Source organism: Rhopilema esculentum, chromosome 8, assembly GCF_057945365.1.
Source record: "Rhopilema esculentum isolate cy_ngs chromosome 8, ASM5794536v1, whole genome shotgun sequence".
In the NCBI taxonomy this organism is placed as follows: domain Eukaryota; kingdom Metazoa; phylum Cnidaria; class Scyphozoa; order Rhizostomeae; family Rhizostomatidae; genus Rhopilema; species Rhopilema esculentum.
The window spans coordinates 8,495,392-8,519,038 of NC_142822.1; the positions used below are offsets into that span (position 1 = coordinate 8,495,392).

General features: G+C 37.5%; 2 protein-coding genes across 2 annotated transcripts; one reads left to right on the top strand and one right to left on the bottom strand.

Moving 5' to 3' along the window:
• Window positions 1-1,753: 1,753 nt before the first annotated feature.
• On the bottom strand, window positions 1,754-9,489 carry LOC148959847 (uncharacterized). The gene is made up of 3 exons (XM_089109671.1): window positions 9,351-9,489; window positions 3,646-3,967; window positions 1,754-2,007 (listed from the first exon to the last, which is right to left on the bottom strand). Exons 1-3 carry the CDS (start codon window positions 9,444-9,446, stop codon window positions 1,754-1,756), a joined length of 672 nt encoding a protein of 223 aa, XP_088965797.1. The 5' UTR covers window positions 9,447-9,489.
• Window positions 9,490-12,045: 2,556 nt separating this feature from the next.
• LOC135694870 (V-type proton ATPase 21 kDa proteolipid subunit c'') lies at window positions 12,046-23,608 on the top strand. Its single transcript, XM_065213745.2, has 10 exons — window positions 12,046-12,186; window positions 12,542-12,590; window positions 14,094-14,177; window positions 14,532-14,609; window positions 17,301-17,370; window positions 18,038-18,089; window positions 18,843-18,921; window positions 20,297-20,342; window positions 20,920-20,985; window positions 23,412-23,608. The coding sequence occupies exons 1-10, from the start codon at window positions 12,111-12,113 to the stop codon at window positions 23,442-23,444; spliced, it is 633 nt and encodes a 210-aa protein (XP_065069817.1). The 5' UTR covers window positions 12,046-12,110; the 3' UTR covers window positions 23,445-23,608.
• Window positions 23,609-23,647: the final 39 nt, after the last annotated feature.

Consider the following 23,647-nt stretch of genomic DNA (forward strand, 5'->3'; position numbering starts at 1 on the left):
AGAATGTATGGTGCAAATTGCAAGAAAATTGCACAGACTTGTAAGAGCAATGCCTCAAAACTTTTAGGAATCAAAACTTCAAAATGATTGACCTTAAGGCAGTTCTGTTAGGTTTTGTTTGAAACAAAACTCAGAAGAGTGCGGGAATGTCAAGCAATGGATTGGAAACGAGACGCTGTGGAAGCAGAGAATGAGATGGATAGCCATCATAGATCGAATGAATTCTTGATACCAGTGTTGGGTTGCGAACTGGATGAGGAGGCTGTGTGGGACAAAGTGTAGCTAATTTCACTCGTCTAATCATCATTAGCAATGTAAATTCTCCCCTAGAAACACAAAGGATAACAGAAAATACCGTTTATTTATCTATTTCTTAACACAATCATTTCTACAAAAATTACTTACAAAAAAAGTCATTTTATAGAAAAGAATAGGCCTTGTCATTCCTATTCCTGCTACACGATGGCCAAACACAATTGCACCTTGATCTGTGCTACTGTTTGCTTGGGTTTTATTTAACATGCTTCTCGAGGGCGTATCTTCTATCGCGAATCTTGAGTTCTGATATTCTCACTGTTATATGTTCATAATAACTTGTTATTTAAAGAAGCTAATCAACTGTATAATTGAATATAACGAAAAGGCCTGTGTCCTGAGCAGGAAAACACGTATTTTGTGCCAAACTAGAGGAATTGAACCAATAAGAATCTTCGAGCTACCTTCACAGGGGAGATTTATATCGGGAAGCCCTTAGGTCGCGGGGAAAGCTTCTTTTGAAAGTTTTGATGAAACAAGACATGGTAGGGTAAATAAAGAACATAATTTGGTAATTAGCAATGGGCAGGGACGCCTGCACAAGATTTAGGCAGGAGGGGCAGTGTTGGTGCTGGGTGCAAATAGTAGGATTTCAAATAATAATCACAAGAAACAGAGGTAAATCAAATAACTGTTTACTTCATCGTGTTTCTATGCATATATTAAGGCATGAAATAAGCGTAACATTCTCGTTCTGACAATGAGCAAAAAAGTCAGTATCTTATAAGACGCCGTTGGTTTTTGAAGTTTATTATCGTTTTCTGAAATAGAATTTTCCTTTATCAAAGACCGACAGCAAACAGGATGTTTTTTCTAAAATTTTTCAATTTCTTATTGAAATTAACATAATTAGAGTGGCTAAAATAGCTCTATATTATATACAAGATTCTATAATCTTTTCTTAGAAGTTAATATTTAAGGACACTGCTTGCCCCCTCTACCCCTCCTGCAAGGGAGTAGGAGGGGTTGCTGCACCTGCAGCCACTGCAGGGTAGGCGCCCCTGGCAATGGGCAAGTTCAAGCTGGGGGATTGCGATCTGTTGGCACTGAGACGGCAGTGGAAGTCTTTCAATCATAGCAATAACAATAGTGATGTCTTCCTTATTACGTTTCTCAGAACATATTATTTTCCTTCACTGAAAGGTGTATACGAATTCTCACCCCCCCCCCCCCCCCCCATCCATAGATCTCTGGCAGGAGACGTCCTTTACATCTCCCATCTGATGTCACGTAAACCGATACTGCATTTGCTGACTGCCAATTATAGCATTAAGCAATAGCATTAGTGCTGTCTTATTTATTACGTTTCTCAGAACATATTTTTTCCTTCACTGAAAGGTGTATACGAATTCTCAATCAGGACAATCCACAACAATTTGCACTGAAATCTCCATACTGCCTCTAGATTTCTGACAATAGATGTCGTTTACATCTGACGTCACGTAAACCGATACTGCATTTGCTGACTGTCTGTTTTCTCCAGTTTTCCTTTTCTGATGGAGTATCGTAAGGCTCTTGTTAGTTTGTCATCAGATAGAAGTTTACGCCCTTTGTGATCTCCCCATAAGTTAGCCACTCTTTGCGGCCTGGTGATTTTGAACTCGCGTCTCTCTTTCATTGTCCAATGTATGTACGATTCATAGCCTCCAGCGTTAAGTAATTCCAAAAGAAAATCTTCGATCTTGACACTTTCTGTGGATCAAAATGAAGTAGAATATGTTCAGTGGGTATTGTTCTATAAGGTCAGAATTTGTTTACCGAAATAATTCCATGATATATCAGTAATTATAGTAAGGATGGTCTTTTCTGAAAAACCAAAGAGTATCATTTCTCAAACCCAAGGAACGCCTTGTCGTTATTGCTTTCTTTGGAAGGCTTTGAAATCATTAGCTCATTGACCAGACGAATAATTGACCTTTTTGCTCGGCAATTCAGGGATCTAAACCAAGGAAGACTTTTCTTCTATATAAATTTCAGATAAAAATTTATTACCCACAAAACCTCTGTATTTTTTACTTTCCTTACGTTCGTAGAGGTCTATGATAACGATTTATAACTCTAGATCATGGAAACAAGTGTGAGAGGCTTGTGAAAATCTAGGTATTGCCTACATTCGGGAAAGAAAAGCTAATAAGCAGGAGCATGGCTAGAATTTTGGCTAGATATCTCGTTAAGTTATTCCTACGTGAAATTTAATGCTCTTTCAGTATCTGCTTGTCACCACTGGATTATGTAGTGGACGTAGCAAGGCATGGTCGTGTGACGTCACTCGCTCTTTTCAAAAGAAATATGTCTGCGTGCAGACTTTACTTTCCATTGCGAAGGAGAGTTTACTTTCCGTCTGCGAATTAGCGTCCGTTTTTGTGTTCTGAGACCTTGTGCAATAAGCTTGCCTTTATGTAGGTATTGTATTTTAGCCAATCAGTATCTGGTTTGAGATTTTAAGGACCCAATTTAAGCACCATCATCACGTGCTGATTAATCCCCATGATACAAAACTACACAATCGTTCTGGAAATAGGTTGTGTCTTGGCCGTCTTGGCTCTCCTTCGCAACGGAAAGTAGTCTGCACGCAGTCTAGCCAAATTCTAACCATGCACCTATCTATAAGTTCCTTTATTTGCAACTGTGACTACCTAATCCCGGACAAATTGTTGAGAAAAAATGCAATTTTTGTAATTTTCTACTTTTCGTTGCCCCTGTGAATTCGAATCCCCCCTCTCCCCCGAAGCAATGTTGGATTTGTAGATCTATCATTTTTGCTTCAAAATCTTGCGTTCAAAATTGAATTGGGGGAGGGGGGAAGCTATTTTTCAAACGAAAGAGAAAAAATTAAGTTTTCTTGAAAATTCTCAGCTATTTTGTCCGGGATCGTAGCTTCCGAAATGAGGTTTGAGGACATAGAGAAGCTATCCTTAACGAGCAGTGTCTTGGTCCTTCCTTTCGATGTTACATAGAATTCCAGGGGCTACCGACTCGACTATGTTAAGTGAAAGGGACTAGCGACTATATGTGAAGAGTTTGGTCATGCCAGAGACTCGATTAACAGACCGTTGGATTCGAGAATCATTTCACTTCGGAAATCACTCTTGAAATCCAAAAAAATCTGGAAATCTTCACGAAATCGATTAGAAATCCAGAAATTCATGGAAATTCTCATGAGATCTTAAAACACCATATCAAATAGCTACGATATTTGACAAAATCTTTGTAGGTGTTCTGAAGGCGTATTAAAAATTAGTTAAAAGTGCCATTACTGCAAAACTAGATAAATACAGCTGAGACTGAAGGCTGAGACGTAGCAAATCGTAGCTTCCAAACTATACTTGCTTTTCTTCGCTGCTCCTTGATGATCGTATGAGGTATTTACAAGTTTCTGGGATAGGTCATCGTTGTCACATTGGTTTGAAGACGTTTCAAGGACATCACTGTGACGTCGATTTAAATCTGTTTCATAAGAAACTTGTGAGTAACCTGTTGTGGAAAAATCACGTTCATCCGAATGCTTCCTAAGCACCTCGTTGCATGTGCAGCGATGCTTTTGTTGATCGGGAAAAAACGGCGCCGCCAAACAGCGGACCTGCACAAGATCTTCTATGTCGATGCTATTGCAATGCATAAACTCTTCAAAGTGGTTGTCGAGAACTTTCACCTGGAAGAAAAGCAAATCTTATTTGCGCGAGAATCAATCTGTACAAAGCTCCTGAAAAGTGAGGGTGGAGGACGTGAGGGGGAAAACCTCCAATCTCGCTGGTATCAGAATAGAGAACCCAAGAGCAGAAACATGAATCCAAGAAGTACAACTATTTGCTTTACATCTCCGTCTTTTTCCAAAATCTCAAACGATTACAACACTACGACGATCCCTGCGTCGAACACTCTTACTTTTTCTAATAAATTTGCGGAATATCTACGTTTACTTATGTTGCCAATTAGTTTTGAGTTACGAACTTTTAATTATAACTACCAATGAACTTGCATATATGTTAGTCAGGTGTTTATTCTGGATAAGTCTAATAACTTAATTAGCGGGCGTGGTATAACTATTTCCTGTAACCTCGGACAGATTCAGCTTAAAGCGAGGTTTTGACGCTACTATAAAACAACAACAAGAAAATACTTGCATGACTAACAAAGAACCCGACGAAATCAATGGCCTAACTGTAAAAATACACGTGGTTGATGCAAAATGGCGGATTCCCAACAGGGGATTGGGCGGTTGAGAAATATTGGGCTCAGCTTGCTTTGAATGCTGTCGAAAATAGAGACCATCCCATTTTGAATACGCTTATGCAAATCCTATTTTCGTCAAAATAACATCAAATAATCAATCAAGGCGCACCTTATTTTACGGCTCAGTAAAACAAATTTGTGCAGTGATAAATCCAAAATTTGCAATAACAAGTAATTATTATGCGGTGATGAGTTAGCTGTAGGAAAAAGTCTGTAATCAAGACGATTTTTCTTCGCACAAAAAATAAAGGTAAATTTAAATTCTGAGTTTAACCATAAAATAAGAGAGAATTTTAATCGTGATTTTTAACTATATAGCGATCTCGTTTAAAGATTAATTTGCATGCAGTAGAGTAAAAAAGATTCCCTTGTAACCAGAGCCTCAGAGGATCAAAGGAATTCCCCTGTTGTTACTTCTCTTGACCCTTTGAGGCACTGGTACCCAGTCTAAACAAAAAAGTAATGCCAGGCATAGAGGCTGTCGGAGATTTCCAATTTCCTGCTATGCCTAACAATTTATTTTATGGATTTAAGCGCTTACGTTAATCGCGTGGGAGTTGCTGTTTTGGTATTTTGTTTTTGTTGTTTTAGCTGGCATTGACGCAGATGCCTCATTTTGGTAATGAGGCGCATTAGCTGACTCATATACATTTGTCTTGTAGTTGTATCATTAGTTGACGTATATCTTGTTCTAGTATTTAATGGTTCTTTTTTTGCACCAAAAACGCAGTTTGATGACTTTATTTAGAACGCTTATGGTATGATGAAAAAATAATGGGATGCCAGATTGTAAAGAACATTGAGTAGAAACGAGCTTAAAGTAGAGATGTAACACGAGGAATGAAATTAAGAGCAGCTAACGGAAAACTGGTTTTTCTTTGTCAGATAAGAAAAGGTTTCTTAACAGAGGCTTTTATAGAATCTTTGATGCTAAATAATAATATAATTTTCTTACAGAGTTTCAATTTGATAAGAAAAGGCTTATAATGCAACCGACCCCTAGGGTGGCAATAGAGCTTATGGTATGATGAGCTCAGGGATAAAAACAAAAAGAAACATATGTCGAAAAACATCCCATTTTGGGACTACTTTATCAAAGTTCAATCCACTAGACAACTGAAAAAGTTTTGTCAAGTATTTGTTGGCTTCAGACTGTAAATCGGTTGTTAAACACATATCACAAAATCGGAGCAGAGCGAGTACATGAGTTCAATTATAATAGAATATTCCCAATTCAAAGAAAAACAGTAAATGTGCAAAGTCAGCTAAATGTGTCACGTGTTGGCTGAGATATCTCCACATGAGAAAGAGCATATCAAACACGATAGTAATTGAACATTTTTCTCGTTAAATGGAGGGGGGTATAATTATGATTTGGAACTATAATTTGGGAGCCCCTTACGGTCGGGGGTCGTTAGTTCTATGGTGTCGTTGATAAATGAGAATACTATAAAAGCTCTATTAAGCTCCCTCTCTATTAAGCCCCCCTCCCCTTATCGAGCAAAACCTTGAAATAAGCCCCTCTCTATAATCCCTCCTTACTAGCCTTTGATGTCAAACAAAAAAAAACATGCATATTTTGTGGGTCAATTGACGGGTTACCCTGGGTACCAGACTGCTTTAAATACGATCTATGAAAAGACTTACTTGTGCGCTTTAGAAGACAGTCGAAATTTGTTAAGAAGATGTCCTAGGGTTATCAATTGATCCTGGTGATTCTGATGAAGATGAGGACCTTAGAATTGATTAATTAAACTCTCGAAGCTGCTAGCAATGTTTTCTGAGAGCATTTGGATGAAATTTTTATAACGAAACACAAACAAGGGCATTTGAAAATAAGAAACTTTTCAAATTGCTTCAAATTTTCAATAGTCACCTCCTCTCTAATAGGCCCCCTCTGTAGGACCGAAAAAATAAGTAAACCTCCCCCGGGGGGGGGGGGGCTTAATAGAGCTTCGGTATATACTCATTTTTTGTAAGAAACTAGAATCGGGATTAACACTCAGTTTCTTTTCTTGGGTTTTTAGAACATGAAAAGTAGCACAGGAAAACATAAAATAAAACCCAAAGAGTTATAAGGAGCTCATTTTTCATTTTTATAATATTTATACAGGTTAAAGATTCATACATATATGTTTTTCAACCTGACCTGTTTAAAAGATTAAAATAAACGCTAATAAATATGTTATAATACTAATAACAAAAAAAATTTACCAACCTAACCTAATTTACAATATTTAATGAAAACTAAGGCTATAAAAAGTTAACGTAAAGATGAAATAAAAGTTGTCCTCGACTATAGCTGTTCTTTGAAGGTTTTCAGGGAGGGGGCCAATTTAGTAGCCCTTTCTAGACCGTTCCATAGTTTTGGACCGCGATAAGAAAAAGCCTTTTGGCCATTTATCGTTTTTAGCAGCGATATCTTAAGATCAGTTTCTGATGAACGCAGAAACCGTTCTCTATCATCCGAACATTTTGCGAATAATTTTCTCAAGTAGTCTGGTGCAAGTAAATTTAAAGATTTGTTAGCGTGGCTGTCTCCTTTCTTACAAGATTACTGATAGTTGACCAGCCAAGATTCTGAATTATCGGATCAGCAGACGCATCGTATGGGCTGCTAGTTACAATTCTGGCAGCTCTATTTTAGATTTTTTGCAAGACGTCAAGCTTTGATTCATTACAGTAGCCCGGTTAGCTGGGAACAACAGTAGCTCAAATGGGGCTCAACAATTCCTCTATACATTTTGTTGAGGATGTCAGATGGAAGATATTTCTTAGAATACTTAATAAGTCCAAGGGCTCGATTAGCCTTGGTCTTGATAGTATCGATATGCTTGTCCAAGTTGAGCTTACTGTCTATCTGAACAGCTAAGTATCTTGTGTTGGTAATCATTTCAATGTCCTGATCACCTATTGAAAAAGAAAAAGATGGTGGAGCATCAGGCTGGCTTTCGATCTAACGGATGTAAAAACCAGCAGTGGCGTGCTGGGGAAGAGATCGCAGGGGGGGGGGCAAAGGGTCAAAACGGCGCCCCACATATCTTCCAATTTTCCTTCAAAGTGTTGGAAATGTGCAGAAAAGTACAAGAGTTCGGAAGCACCCCGATCTATATCTATCTATTTATCTATCTTTGGGGGGTACTGTAAGATCTTCAAATGAGGGGAGAGGGGGTAGGTAATTACTGACAGGACGTGATAGAGAATTTTCAAATAGAGTATGCTATTTTTTGTAAAACTTAACGTTAATTTTTAGTATCGTTGTAGCGGCTGTATCATCAAACTGTACAACAATGATAATCAGGAACGTTACTATTGAGAGAGGTTTGGGGTAGGGAGGGGGCGGAAAGATCTTTCAGGAGTTTAGTGAAGGCGGCCACCATCGTTGGCGGCAAAAACTTGCAAAGAAGACGTGCTAGGGATGGTCAGAAAATGCATCCAAATATTTACAATATCGCTATAGACTCATGGAAAATCCTTGAGAATACTTATAAGCTTTCTTCCAAATAAAGCCCCAAGGCCGTTGCGAGGCAGGCCTTCTTTGGGTTTACTACAAATTTGCCGGATTTAAAACCATCCTCCGCATTACATTGTGTCGATTCACAGCATCTATTTACATATTATCATCAGACCTTCCAACGCTTTAGATCCATATATCGGAACAAGCCCAGATATAGCTACACTGTCCGAGGCGGCACCACGGTTGCCGCCTCGGGGGAAAAACTTTGAATTTTTGTGCTTCCAGTTTGCTGGAAAATGCACTTTTTGAAGCACTTTTTCAATAACGCAAGCTTTCTCTTCAATAAATATCCACAGGCTGAAAGCTATTAATCGATTGAACACATGGTTTTAATCGATTTTCCAGTGTCGTTGTTAAATCTTTTAGCTTTTGCAAAACAATTTTCTTCAGATTGGGACACAATCTCTCAGCTTTTTCTTCCTACCATTTCGCTTTATGTAAGTGAATCGAAACTCTTTGCACCCTCTCAATATTTTTATGAAATGGCGCCTTATCTGAACTTCTACCTCCAAGCGAAAATTTTTTTGACAGGCTCCTTAAAACACTCCCCACACCCTACCTCGGTACGCCCATGGTATCTACTTTGTGTAAAAATCATTTAGATTTAGGGTGGGATCTTGAGATGGTGTTTGACGATCGTTGCTCTGTACATCAAAGGGAAGTGGTATGTTGGAAGGTGATTCTTGTTCTCTTCGAAGCGATTTTTCGTGGATTTTTATACAGTGTCTGCCTTTAGTATTGTCGTATTCTTAATGTAAATTGCCATAGTTCGGTAGCCATTATAACGTGAAAATTCATTTTGGCGCCCCTGATATTTGATCGCCAGGCATCCTCTTTCTATTTCTCTATATCGATTTTAAACAGGAATTAGCTGTCTGAGGGTCTTAAGTTTAAAGTGCGATAAGCACTACGGATTCTTGTCACCCTAGGTCGGTTGCATTATAAGCCTTTTCTTATCAAAGTGAAACTCTGTAAGAAAATCTATACCAAACAAACTTTATGGATTTTTATAAAAAGCGTGTAGGCCATTTAAGTCGGTGACTCAGGGAAAAACAAAAAGAAACATATGTCGAAAAACATCCAATTTTGGGACTACTTTATCAAAGTTCAATCTACTAGACAAATGAAAAAGGCTTGTCATGTATTTGTTGGCTTCAGACTGTAAATCGGTTGTTAAACACATATCACAAAGTCGGAGCAGAGCGAGTACAAGAGTTCAATACTAGTAGCTTGTCAAAATCGTTCAAAATTTTTCAAAAATTTAAAATACTGAGAATTTAGTTACCTCGTCAAGGTTGAAGTCAAGTTTTATTTCGTCCAAATCCATGGTATAAAGATCTTCGAAATCCATTCTGTTAAAGCATAAAGGACCTTGTAACATCGTGTTTTTGTTTATTCACCTCTTCTTTTCCACCTGCTACGGCGATCTATCGCTACCCCCGTGCCAGTCTACGAATTTCCTGTTTGCACCTACAAAGGAGACTTCCTTGTAATGCATTGCATTGCTAGCTTCTGAGGCCTCGGAGCGGTGTCAGAGTTAATTTCACGGGGGCGTTCATTGTCAAATTGATTTGCCCTAAGTTTATATTTATTTGTTACTTGTTTTGGTCTTTTGTGACGTGCTCCAACACGTTCTCGGGCCCCTGAGCCCCCCCCCCTAGGGCTACACCCCTGCTCATAGGCACAGACTTATTTTTTCCAGGGGAGCATTCACGCACTGCAAAATTGGATTTTCACAATCACGTAAACAATAAATGTAATTTCAGCTATTGCTCCTCAGAGCCCTGTTTGAAGGACCACAACACTGGTTTCAAACTTTAAATACTAATTTGATATTTAACTATCATTGGTTTATTGCGCACCAAATTGGGGCAATTTTTTGAATTACCATTCAAAATTTTATTCACGAATTCACGGATAGTTAAAACCTTTTCACGACATGCGCAAGGAAAACTCATTTTAACATGTCAATGACATTTCTAGCTTTACTTTCTGTAAATTAAGGTTTTTTAACACTGTTCAGCGCTTTAGAATATATGTGTATAGATTTTAGAGCTCTATAAGTGCATTGTTATTATTCTTATTATTATTGTTATATTTCACGCTTCACGAAGGAATCTTAAGTCACGAAATCAAGCATAAAAATCGAGATTTTACGATTTCACGCACGAAAATATGGCCAATAACGCATCACGCAAAAATATGGGGGCCCCCTTAAGATGATTTTTATTCGTGAAACCAAGTATATGAAAAATTAGTCTACTCGATACCCAACTTCCTTATTTCCCAGGGGGCTTAGCCCCCACCCCCAAATTTTGTCAGGAGGGGCTCAAGCCGTGGAGCCCCCCTAAGTCTGCACCTATGCCTCTGTTTCTTTTCCATTTATGAACTAGGGGTATTTATGTGTTCAAAATAGTGTTTCTCTTCCCTGTGTAATAAGCGTTTTGGTACCCTATACAAAAGTGGAACATTGTGAAATGCGACGTGTTTCAAATCATGTGATTTTATCGTAGCGCGATGTTTAGCACGTTTTGAGTCACAAACTGATCACAATGCTTTGCGAGTTTAAAATTTCACACTTGTCAATCAAGCAAACTGGAGTCGCCATTAATGTTGTACCCTTTTGCATGAACTTAACAAGGGAAATCATAGCACCGCTTCTTATTAGTACCCCTTGTTAAAAATAGTTCGATTGTTCTTTACATTTTGATGAACAATATGAATCAGAAAATTGTGTACCTGGACCGTTTTGCATGCTAAATTCCACCATCCATTTTGGTACCCTATTGTTTAAGGGCTTTGGTATGTTTTTGCATAACCAAAATTGCCATGCGTTTGTGTACCTCAACCGTTTTGCATGCTAAATTCTACCATTCGTTTTGGTACCCTAATGTTTAAGTACTTGGGTACGTTCTTGCATAACCAAAATTTCCATGCGTTTGAGTACCCGGACCGAAATGCATAAGGTTACCAAAATGCATATGACAAATTATAGTGATGAAAAATAGTTTTCTTGTCGATGCTCTCCCTTACATCATTTATATTTTAGATTTTGTGCAACTTCCTTTTATAGTAACCTCTTCCCAGTGCCGTAGATAGGGGTAGCTGGGGTAAACCCCTGGGGCCAGGGTCTCCAGAAGAGCCCTGCACTACTACCGAAAGGTTTTGCCCCTGCACCCCTATTCCTGCACAAACACCCATATTGTTTACGCTGATGCACTAAAAACCCAACTTACTCTCGATGACGTGGGAATGGGAGCGTAACCTCACGACTTACTTTTAGCCGGAGCCCCAGACTGGAACCCAGGCTAATGACTTCCTGATGTCTATGGAATGTTCGTCTGAGGAAGCATTTTCGCCCTATACTTTACAATGTAACTTCTCGATTTAGATAATTTAACTACTTTCCGTGTTCACTTTCAAGAAGAGTTCCAATGTCTTGCTCCCGTGTTCTTTTTTATAAGATTCAATAAATTTTCAAGAAAATTTGTTTTAATCATGTTCAGATATTATCAAAAACATAGCCCTACTGGATGAGACGATAAGGTTTAGTATTATACTTTAGGACTGTGATCATCTCGAACATGTGACAAAAAGGAGAAAAACATCCTTCTAGGTAAAAACAAGAACCACCTATTCATCTGCCTGTCTTAATTTAGCTAACTTTTTTTACAGTACACAAAGTCTTTGATTTTTTTATCATTGGATGACCTGACCTGGTTGCTTATATGGTAGGCCTGACATATAATAGTGCATGCTACCAGAAGACCACCTTTGGGGTATTTGAATTTTAGCGCAAGATATACCACTCTGTCCCAGGAGTTTTATTGGAAAAGGATATCTTGTTTTGTTATATACCCAATCAAGTCAAGTAGTGGGTCACCAACCCCCTCCAACACCCAAAAATTGACTGGTGTCATCATGCGGAGGAGCAAGTCCTGTGACCTGCGTTGATCAATCTCTCCCACTCAGTGGTCTCTCCCTTCGAAGCACTAAGCGAACACCTGCGATGAGACCATAGGAAAACGCAAAAATTGAAACAAAAATGGCTCTAGGGTACAGTCAAATGGTACATTATTCCATCGTTTATGGTGCTGCAATCTTCCTTGTTGCTGCTGCAGGTATGTTAAACATGAAAATCTTATAAAAGTTACTGGAAATAGAAAACAACTCGGGCCTAATATCAACATCGATTTAGGCCCTACAACAAGTGATGGAGCGACATCGCGAATCCGGAAAACGAAGCCATGGATTGGACTTGGTTTTTTATTACCTTGAATCAGAAGGGTACTGTCAAACTTGCATGACCGACGGTCTAAGTTTCTAGTTCCTTTTGCCTAAAACACCTCTATCCTAAACTTATTACATTACAAGGCTGCTATTGTTTCTTCAACGATGCTTGGGTCAAACGATGTTATGCTGAACACGAAAGTAGTATAATTTTTGGAATTGTATGTTCTTGATTTTCTTTCACAGGTCTCTACTATGTGCTATCAGGACAGGGTGGAAGATATGATATTGGATGGTAAATAAGATATAATTTCACTTCGATTGATAAATAAATGTGCACTGTTGGATATATGTAGTTTGAGTTATTAGTTTTAAAAAACTTTTAGAAAATACCAAGAAATTATTGTGGCTGTAGCAATTGACAAGGCATTTTATTAATATGTTTAAAGATTCAAGAGCTTATCTTTGTTGCTTTTCTTTGGAGAGAGGTCAAACCATTATGTTAACTTGTAAAACTAGTTTCCAGTGTAAGACTGCTTTTCCGTTAAATATTTAGACTGTTAAAATTTGTAAACATGAATGGACTTAGTCATGTACAGGCTCAGACAACACAGCTTTAAAACCGTTTGTTAATTATGTTGGACTTCTATAAAGAAATTTGCACAAGAGCAATAAACTTTTGGTGAGTTTTTGATCGCCCTTCCAACAATATTTGTTGAAAGAGGTCCTCTGGGACTAGATTGGGTATTAGGGTATCATCTGCCCATGATTGCCTAAATTTTATTTTTCTAAATGTGTGCCTTCCTTTCCATAAATTATCTTCTTGTCTCTTGTGGGCAAAGGCCCTACTGGGTTCTAACTGGGCAGAGCCAAACTGAATTTGAATGATTGTAGACATTATAATAGAATCTTTATTTGAGATTTAAAAAGATTAAATTACATTTGTTATTCACAGATTTATACTGTATGAGTTTTTTGATTATTTCTTTTCAATAAACAATAATCTTAAGTGTTATTATCGCAAATTTATTTCTAGGCCCATAATGAATTTTTTTATTCCATCATCTATAATTGCTCCAGAAGATGATCCTACTTTCAAGAAGGGAATGAATTTATTCCAGTCTTGTGTTTTCTCAGTATGTTAATCACCATGTTTTTACCAATTCCCAATCTGCAAAATGTTACTCTTCTCAATTTGATCAACATGGATCACAATTTTTGGAGAATAGTCTCTGTAAGCATCTTGAAATAGCTCTCAAATTAAACATAGAAAGCAATGTAAATACCAGCCTTGGTAAACTGAACTTCAAGTTGCTTTACTGAAAACCAACAATCATTCCAGTGAGCCAAGCCACTAAACCAAACATGTGAAGAAAGGTGACTAACAATTTTGATAGCCTTTCTGGATATCTTCACGTTTGGAAAATCAGCTCTTTCATCCCATTCAGCTATGAGCCTTCATCAGAGCTATTTACTGTAGAAAGGCCTTTTAAGGAAACAATATACACTTTTATAATTGTTTTCAATTGCTCATCAACTTTTTGATTTTTTTTCTTTACCTAATGTGAAAGCAATGGAGAAGCAAACATGTTTAAACACTTTTTGTAAACATTTTTGTTCACATCTGTTTGATTTTCACAAAATTTACAAAATATACTTATTAACTGAAATTATAATTTGACAACACTAACAATAGAAGCATCAAAGTTGAGCCTTCTAAACACTATACACTCAGGTTGTTTTAAGCATACAATCCTGAATTTATAGCAATGTTTCAGTGTGTTTCTTGTTATATCAGGTTCCTTGGTGAAACATCCCCATATATGTGGGCTACTGTAGGAGTTGGTCTTTCCATATCACTTTCAGTTGTTGGTGCCGCTTGGTAAGATTAAAATTATTGCTTAGTTTTTTGTTTTGCATACTTCATGTTTCCCGATGCAAGTAATTCACTGTCTTGTGTAACCTTAGAGGAATAATGTCAGGTGATTTTATATGTGGTGTCCACCCACACTAATCTTTCCTCTCACTCGTTGAAGGTATAAAAGTAGCATAAAATTATCATTGGAAATAGCATTTTAATTTGCTTTGTTTGTAGAGCATAGTTTCTCAATTGCTACTCTGACCTCCATTTAAAATTTGATTATCAAGCAATTTATCACATTAAATTCTGTTCTGTTCTGTTTCACTGTATTTCATATAATGTATATTTAAACATTTGAACATTAAATTATTTTAGGGGAATCTTTACAACTGGAGTTAGTATTCTTGGTGGTGGAGTCAAGGCACCAAGAATCAGAACTAAGAACCTTATAAGGTATGTTTATATTGTCAAGACTGTGTTTATGCCCCCACTGTTAGAAAGCTCTCACCAGCTTTAATCAGCAGCTGAGAGTTGGGAATTTGCCTAAGGAATTAAATACTAGATAGAATTAAGAGGTTCTGCATCTAAATATGGATTCTCTCTTTGACAATCTACAAGAAGTGTGAATTTGTGTAAAAAATTAGCAAAAATTAAATTGGAGGGGGGGGGGGGGGGGGGAATTTGGCTGTTTTTCAAAGTGGTCATTGACAACATTTAAGGAATCTTTTGATGCACTTGATTCAGGTTCATCCCACAATGATTTTATGGAATCCTTGTTACCTCTTGTATTTATAAATAAGTACAGTAGAATCCCGTTGTAATATACTTTGGATATAACATACTTAATACACTGGTCCCTTAAAGTACGTTATAACCGGATTATACTGTATGGTCTTTTTTATATGTACAAATGTTCAGACATTTGTCACGTGACTTTGACTATGATATCATTTTTTAGAAATAACCAACAATTAGTTAGTAGCGTTTCTGCATAGAATTTTTGATTCCAAAAATGTTTCAACAGAAGAAAATTGATAAAATTTTATCATTACGCTGCGGAAATCTGGCGTGGGAATTCAAGACCCATAAAGTATATATAATCTTATATTGTTGAACAGATTTCCTTGTTAGTATATCAAGAAATGCTCTATTTGTGCTGCTTGTGTCATTGTTCAGAAAAACAAGATTTTGAGTACGTCCAGCCCACCATCTTTGATTTGCCAAAATTATATTTACAAACTTAAAAAAAAGTTTGACCTTCTAACAGTTCCTTGATTAACAGAATCTGCTTTCATGAATCAATCTTAGAAATGATTTAAATGTCAAAAATGGATATTTTCTTGAATTTTTTGTGTACTCTTATTATTATGTCTTGAATAATTATGACGTCATATCTATTTGGACATCTTTCTTTGAAATATGATACCTCATAACCTCTGCTTTATCTATAGTGATTTTTGTAAACATATCTCAAGGGACAACGATTTTAGAGTAGGGGAGGGGGGCAAATGAGCCCCCCTTAGTTTTCTAGCTCAAAAGCCCGGTCTAGATAGGGTTAAACTTTTGCTTTCAGCAATGTTTATTGCTTGTGAACCTGGACTTGCTCTCCCTTCAGCCAAACAGCCTGTTATGGCGTTTACTTGATTGTGTTCTCCCTGCACTACAAACGGCTTCAATTTCGTGGACTGAGCAAATGAATGGTAATTTTCAGTAACAAAAGACGTTAAATTCTTCTTGACAGGCTGCGATTCTCTGCCCTACCAAATCTCACTTCAGTTGCTGTGGTGGATTCACTCTATCCACAAGCGTCAACACAACAACATTGTCCCGCATTGCCCCTTGTGCTGATATTTTGCCCCAATATGCAATCATTTTTCCACTTCGTCCCAAGCATTTTTTGGAGTCCACCAAGCAGATTTTCTACAATAATGCTTGAGTTTCGGGGTTCCCAGACATTGTTTCATCATTTCCTTTCAAGTGTGAATTTAAAATCAGATTTGGAAAATTGTAAAAACGAATCTGAAAATGGCTTTGAAAAAAGCAAACATTTTATAACATATTGGCTAAAAGCTTTTTCGCCTGACACTCCTCGGAGCATAAAATATCAGAATACAGGTCCGAAAGAACACGATGAAAATTATATACCCATTTGTGGATCGAATAGGCCAATCAGAAGAACGCAAGCACAAGACCGACATTGTCCAATCAATGCCACCTGCCTAAAGAAAAATACCACTGGAGTCCAAGAGAGAAAACGAACTCCTTCTTTCGATACAATGGCGGCTTTTTCGTTTGTATGTAGATCGATTCCAAAACTGCTAGATGGAAAGACGACTGGGCTCTGCCAATTATTTGAAACATGTGGTCATTATATAGTTTTGCGGGTTATCTAAAGGATGTTGTCCGATGGCAGAATCGCTTGTTTTAACGGTGTTTCTCAACCTACAAGATCAAGGAGGCTGTTCTCTTTGTGGGGCAGTTTTGTTTCTTATGTTGGAAGTAAGATCCTGTTTTATCCTATCCCCAAATCTTTGGGTTGTGCTTCCTACGTAGCCAGAATCACACTGGCACGTGAATTATTAAATAACATAACTTTTTTGGTTGGTAGTAACGCAATCCTTTTGAATGGATGGAAGGGCTCTCCTAGTCATTTTATCTACTCAAATCTTTATAGACTTAAATACTTTGCCTTTGTATTTGATGGCATCATATTTGGAGTCTCCTTTAAAGTATAGGAAATCTCACCAGTCCAGGAGTTCCTAGGATGAATTACCTGTTATAACTGCTTGAATAAATCCTTAAAGCAGAATGGTTTTTTGAAACTTTCTCAAAACTTTCATTTTTCTGCTTTCCAAATCATATTGCTTGATTGGTCTTTGTTGCAAGCCACCAGAATCATGGCCCTGTCGATCCTCATCTCTTTCTTGTGTAGATCGTAGCAAGCTATAAATATTTCTATACCATTTATTGATTTTATTTTACTTTTGTTTTGTTTTTTGTTTTTTACCTCCTTACCCCACCTCCCCCAACTTGGAATTCGCCCTAACAAGAACACACAGGCAAACAGTTTTGTCGGCTTACCCGTGCATCTTGCCCCTTTCCTATTTGATTTAACAATGAAAACTACTAAATTTTCTATTTTAGTATAATTTTCTGTGAAGCTGTAGCCATTTATGGCATCATCATGTCCATTGTTCTAAGCAGCAATATTCAGGTATCTTTTATTTGTTCTTTTGTAACTTTGTAATGAATGATTTAAATACTACGAGAAATAGATGCATTGGTCTAGTCATGTGGCCATAGTAGCCATGTGATCCGAGAGCTGAAACTGCCCACTGTAGAAGTAGTCTCTGGTTATGTTACCTATCATCGAGACGCGCTCTGTAGTCCCAGTTGCCCTCTGTAGTCCCATGTGCCTTCTGTAGTCCCAGGTGCCCAGGTATTGAAGTCATTAGTATTGAAGTCACATCAAGAAGAAGGAATAGTGCACTGCTAAAAAATTTAGATGCTACAATCCCGGACAAAAATGTTGAGACAAACTGTAAATTTTACAATTTTCTACTTTACGTTGCCCCTGTAAATTCGTGTCCCCCTTTCCCCCGAAATCAATTTTGGATTTGTAGTTCTATCATTTCTCCTTCAAAAACATGCATTCAACATTGAATTGGGGGAGGGGAAAAGTTATTTTTCCAATGAAAGAGAAAGTATTAAGTTTCCTTGAAGAGTCTCAACTATTTTTGTCCGGGATTGTAGATAGAAACAAATACCAACACAAATGCGAATAAACTACTTGGTCGTAGCTAGTGAAATCCTATCTGTGATAGCTGATAGCTACTGTTGGAATGCTGTATTGATGACATGTCTGTTTTAATTTCTACCAGGAAACCAAGAAAGCTGTCGGTGCTGATATTATGCACCGAAATCATGTCGCAGGTAAGTTAGTATCTGCCAACCATCCATTTATCTATGAGCAGACAAGCTTCTTGAGCTGGGAGACAGTAGCGTAATGAGGGGGGCAATAGGGGACGGACGGCCCCCTCCCAATTGCAAAAAATATCTCTGAAAAGGGGCGTTTTCTGGCATTCTAAAGGGCGTGGACCCCCACTCTTCCCTCCCTCAACTCACCTTTGCCTCCCCTAACATACCACCCTGTCTACGCTACTGGTTGGAGTAGATTTTTATTTTGGGGTTGGATAAAATTAAAGGAATGAAGTTGGTAGAGGTTGTAATAAAGTGTATTGGCATATAACAAACAACTTCACTGTACTAGAAAGACTTTGAAAGACAGTAAGTATATGCGGAAGTGAACCAGAAACATTCCCTTGTCTATGCACTCATCATTATAGATGATTGTCACGTTCTGTGATGCTTTTCACATGGAAAGTGGCCATTGTTGACCTCATCATAAAGAACCTTTCGTTTATAGAACCTTGCATCTTGTTATCCTCTTGCCTAATCCATTATAATTTGTTTCTGTTGTAAATCCAATGTCATTTAATATCACTATATAATTGTCTTGACCCGCCTTTCCCATGAGTTCACGAAGCCAAATCTTTAAGCAAATACCCCTGTCACTTTTAAGATCATGTGAACGTATTTAATTTTCTCAAAATTAATCAGGAAACTTTTGCCTTTCCTGGTTTTGAAGCTTTCAAATGTTTGTTCTAAATTTTATTTTCGTTGCAGGTCATAAAATCTTTGGCGCTGGTCTGACAGTAGGGTTTTCAAATTTGTTTTGTGGCATTTGTGTCGGAATCGTTGGAAGGTAAATCTTCAATGCCTTGTTTAACATCAATCTTAAAGGAAATTCCAGTGTCAATATTGCTTTATCCTGATAATTGGCATTGGGATTTTTAATTTTTAGAAATATTAACAGGATTATCAACGAGCTTTTATTAATCTTATGTGAGATACACCCAGTGAAATTGAGAACAGACCGTGTATAAAGGGCAATGAAAGTGAAGGGTCCGTTAAGGAAACTGCATGAATCACGTGCTCAGACAGTTATAAAATAAACTTACAAGTTCCAGGAAACCGATTTCCTAGAACGGCTGTCTGTGGCTGTTGTCTGCGTAATGAGGTTTGATTGAGATGGGGGTCAGCATTTTGAACTTAGCAATTGAATAATGATATTCAAAGTTAGACGTAAGAAGGGACTAAACTAAACAAATGCAGCAGATAATGACAATCGATATTTTACTCTGCTGTCCAAATTAAGTTGAGGCAAACTTGAGATTGGGATGGGCTGGTGCACAACGTGATTAAGGGTTGTTAAAACCGAAAAGCCATTCACCTTGACAAATAGCGAAAGATATTTTTCACGAAAACAAAAGGATTTCCAGAGATTTTAAAATAAAACATTACTGCTTTCACGAAAGATGTACGAGATTTCCATGTTGTGGTTTACCCCTCGTTTAACACTTATAATTGCTTATTTTTTTCGATACGCATCTTTTGATCTTCTGCATAAACAAATCGACCTTCTGTAGTTCTTTAAATGAAAAGGAGATTGACTCTTGTTAACTGATAAAATGTTCTTTAGTGAACTGTAACTTCCAGAAACGAAGCAAATTCAAGTTTGGTTTTGTAACGTCACGTCTGACTTGAAATTTGTCTTTCTAAATTATACCTTCCCATTTCCTTTCTCTAAATTTTACCTTCCTTTCGTGCTGATAAAAAAAATTTCATTATCAGTAGTGACATGTTTACTGCAAGAAATGTCTCATGTGGTGATGGTAGTGTCGCTTTGATGAAATTTTTGTTGTGATGATAGAAATTGTATAGCTAATCATCCTGTTTTTGGTCACTGGTGTTTTGAGCCAAATGATTTGATGATATCATATTTAGCAGTCGTTATGGTTAATGCCCCTATCGTCAATAATGGAAGCAGCTGTAAAACAGTCAAGGATCAAAGCTCCACAAATCAGTTCCACAAGTTTCAGTCCATGATTCACTTGTTCTCCATATCTTTATTAGTGATGTACTTCTTGTTAAAGAATCAGAATTTCGTAATTTTGCAGATGAAAGAAGATTCACACCTTTGAAAATGCGGCACTTGAAAAATGTTTGATAATTGGTTTGAAATTTTCGTCTTTAAGGTACTTGCACAAATTTAAGTAGTAGTGATTCTTTCCTTGCAGTGGTGCTGCTCTTGCTGATGCACAAAATGCCTCATTGTTTGTAAAGGTATGTATGAAAGCAAGTGATTGTGTATAAAAGCTGTAAATCATAGGCAATTTCTGCTAGAAATAGTTACAAGCGGACTACTGAAGCAGCAACTGAAGTCATTTTTTACCCTTACGAATTTTAGAAGGATTATGAAACGTTAAATACATAGATTAAAAATAAAATTTTCCTTTTTTAAATATCCTCAACTTTATCGACCAATTAACAGTTTCACGACCCTGGCGTGGACAGCTCCTCTTTATATTAAGAAGCAAAGTCCTTTATAAAGCTTAATGTTTGGATTTGAATCTACACTGTATTCAGAAGCCGAGGAGACGAACCTTTCTCGAAAAGAAACCCCAGCTGCAAGAAACGCCCTGGACACAATTAATCATGATAGGGAGGATACCTAAACCCCAGTGGCGGATCAACTCATGAATTCAATTGCTTCTGTTTTGGTTTGCTAGTCTGCCAATCTAGTCTTGACGATCTCTTCAAGCAATATTTTTGAAAAGTATTTATGTATTGTTGCCTATCCAGATATAACACTGTATCGGTTTGTGAATAAACTTTTTCAAGCTTTTCTTTCGTTTTATAGGTCCTGGTAATTGAGATATTTGGAAGTGCAATAGGGCTCTTCGGTGTCATTGTTGGAATCTTGCAGGTAACTTATCATCTTCAATTTGATCTCGATGAACCTACTCTCAATTGGGGCACATTATTCAGGGGCTTCTTATTTGAAATGACATGAATGTTTTTCGGGTTAAGAGTATAGTGAGCCCTTTTCGCGTGAAAACGTGCCGCCGGTTATGTCGTTCGCACGGCATGAAAAGCACTGAGTGAAAGTTAAAAAGCGTCGTTTACAGGGGTACTCATATGCTTTCGTGTGACTAATGTGGTTTCTTTGTGGTTTCTCCCGGCTACCATTAATCTTCAACTGTTCTTGGAAGGAGGTCACGTGATCAGCATCAGGTCCACTATAAGCAATGCAGACAGAGTGAAAGCTGCAACCCGGAATATATGTTTACCCTCTTCTTTTATCACGACTCAGAGATGTCAATTTTTAGCTTCTTAGTAGTCACTTGCTCGGGGACCCTCAATTTAGCCGGATCCAACATATGGGTAAACAAGGCAAGAAATGCAGAAATAATTTTACGTTGAGACTATTTACGTCTCGAAAATGTGACTCTGTTTTGCTTTGCGCTCGGGTTAAACCTTCGCAAATTCAAAAAGATAATATTAGTCATCAGATGATAATAGATAAAGCTTTTGTCACACGGATAATCTCGGGTGTGGCCGTTCACATATCCGTTTTATGTCTAGTGGTTTTCTCTGTGAACAGATGAGAAAGGTACATTGACTGTGAGGCTTTTGGGCTAAGCACTACTAAAAGGAAAGCAGGAAGATTTCCAAACTTGTTGCCATAAAGGAAAGCAGGAAGATTTCCAAACCTGTTGCCATTATGGATTAAGCAGGAGGATTTCCAATCCTGTGAAAAAATGCTTTGATAGAAAGAAAGAAATCCTCGTTTGAATGATTTTGAACTGTTTATTTACACATATGATGTGCAATTTCCTACCCCGAATTAAGATTTCGTTGCATGTTGTTCAATGAATACCCTTATGAATTATATTTTGTAATTGTTAACTAGAACACCAATCTGCTTCCACGTCCCCCTAGTTATTATGTACATAACTTTGAAATTGACAGTTTGTGAATGGACAGCCTTGGTCAACATAGGTAATTACCGAAAAAGTAGATTACCGAAACACAAAGATAAAACAGATCAGAAAGAAAATGAGGGGGAGTAATTAAGCCAATCGTGAATATTTTATGAGTCTAGAATGCCATTTTGTAGCAGCAGCGGCTCTATCCCATTTACTGACGATTTTCACAAGAAGAGTGCCGGGCCAGTAACAAAATGCTTACGTTTTAGTGCCTGTTTCTATTGACAAAGTCATTATCCCTCCAAATAAATGATCTAGAAATTGAAAGAGTCAAAACCTTTTAAACACCTTTCACTAAATATTCAACTTTGTCCCGTTTAGTACCAACACAATACTTGTACGTATTTTCTCTCGTACAGTAAACTCCGGTTATAGTCACACCAAATGTTGCTTGGAAACTTTTGACAATTAACGAAGCTAAATTGAATAGTGTAGCATGTTTGGGTCTAATTTTATGTGACTGTAACCAGTAGTGTGACCTTATGCGGAGGCTGACTATAAGTGGCTATTTCTATGGGTGACTTGGGTTGGACTGTAAGCGGAGTGAGTATAACCAGAGACGACTATACTGCTTTCCAGGGGACTGGACTGATGACAAAATAGAGCTCACGTTTGTCCGCTTGTTACAAGCCATTTCCCAGCGTACGTAAACATTGTTTGCTGCTGCACACCAGCAAGCTTGAATCTGACGTACAACACGCATTTAACGTTTCAGTTTGTTTTGTATTTGTACGGGAAAATTTCAACTCACCTAGGTGGGATCATTCAAGATGAAGTCGGGATACTGTTAGAACAAGATATACATACAGCTTCACATTTAGATTCATGCTTAAACTTAAAAACATTTAGATATGAAAATTGAATGTCATCTCTTAGCTTATAAACTTAATTTCAGCCCGACACTAGCTTTTTTGGTAGCCAGGCCACGTCCACATCTTCGTATTGGTTATAAAAGACGTCACTATTCAACACAGCACCCGAGCTGTTTCGGTACTTGGGTCAACTCGCTCTGCCTCGTGTTTTAAGGAAACTACCGCCTCCCCGCTTTTGTATTAAAAATGTTCAGCCCTGCTCCAAATATAGGAGCTCTCAGCGGCTTGCAGAACCGAGCCACCTCGGATGCCGGGCTAGAAGTACCATATAAGCAGCATCTGGTTGTGATCTGGGCATAATCGTTACAAGGCGAATATAGTTGAGGCTTTGTTGGAGCTATCGCTAACTAATGTCAATTTGAAAAGCTAAGCCTAAAATCGCACACTGTCAGTTAACTCAATTTCTTTTTATATCTTCACCCGAAAATATTTGAAATTGCTGATTGTTTTTTGTGAATTACAGACATAGACAGAAAATATTTCTTTTTTAGGTTGCTGGTGTAAAGATGGGAGACACAAAGTGAATCTACCAAAATGAAATCAACTTCTGTATTTTTTCTCTTATTATTGATTTTTCCTTTTTTATTTGAATTGAAAGTCTTAGCTAAATGTGACGTTTTTCAAATGTTGTAGTTTCTTCTAACAACCATGGAAAACAATGAAATATTAAGAAAGTATTTGGTGATAATGTGAAATTTGTTGATTCAATCTTTTGTTCCAGGATTAC

Coding starts and splice junctions, on each gene's coding strand:
- LOC148959847 (XM_089109671.1), bottom strand. CDS start 9,446: ATGTTACAAGGTCCTTTATGCTTTAACAGAATGGATTTCGAAGATCTT. Junction 3,968..9,350: donor TTGACTTCAACCTTGACGAG/GTAACTAAATTC, acceptor CTTTTCTTCCAG/GTGAAAGTTCTCGACAACCA. Junction 2,008..3,645: donor TCAAGGAGCAGCGAAGAAAA/GCAAGTATAGTT, acceptor TTTGATCCACAG/AAAGTGTCAAGATCGAAGAT.
- LOC135694870 (XM_065213745.2), top strand. CDS start 12,111: ATGGCTCTAGGGTACAGTCAAATGGTACATTATTCCATCGTTTATGGT. Junction 12,187..12,541: donor CTTCCTTGTTGCTGCTGCAG/GTATGTTAAACA, acceptor TTTCTTTCACAG/GTCTCTACTATGTGCTATCA. Junction 18,090..18,842: donor GCACCGAAATCATGTCGCAG/GTAAGTTAGTAT, acceptor TTTTCGTTGCAG/GTCATAAAATCTTTGGCGCT.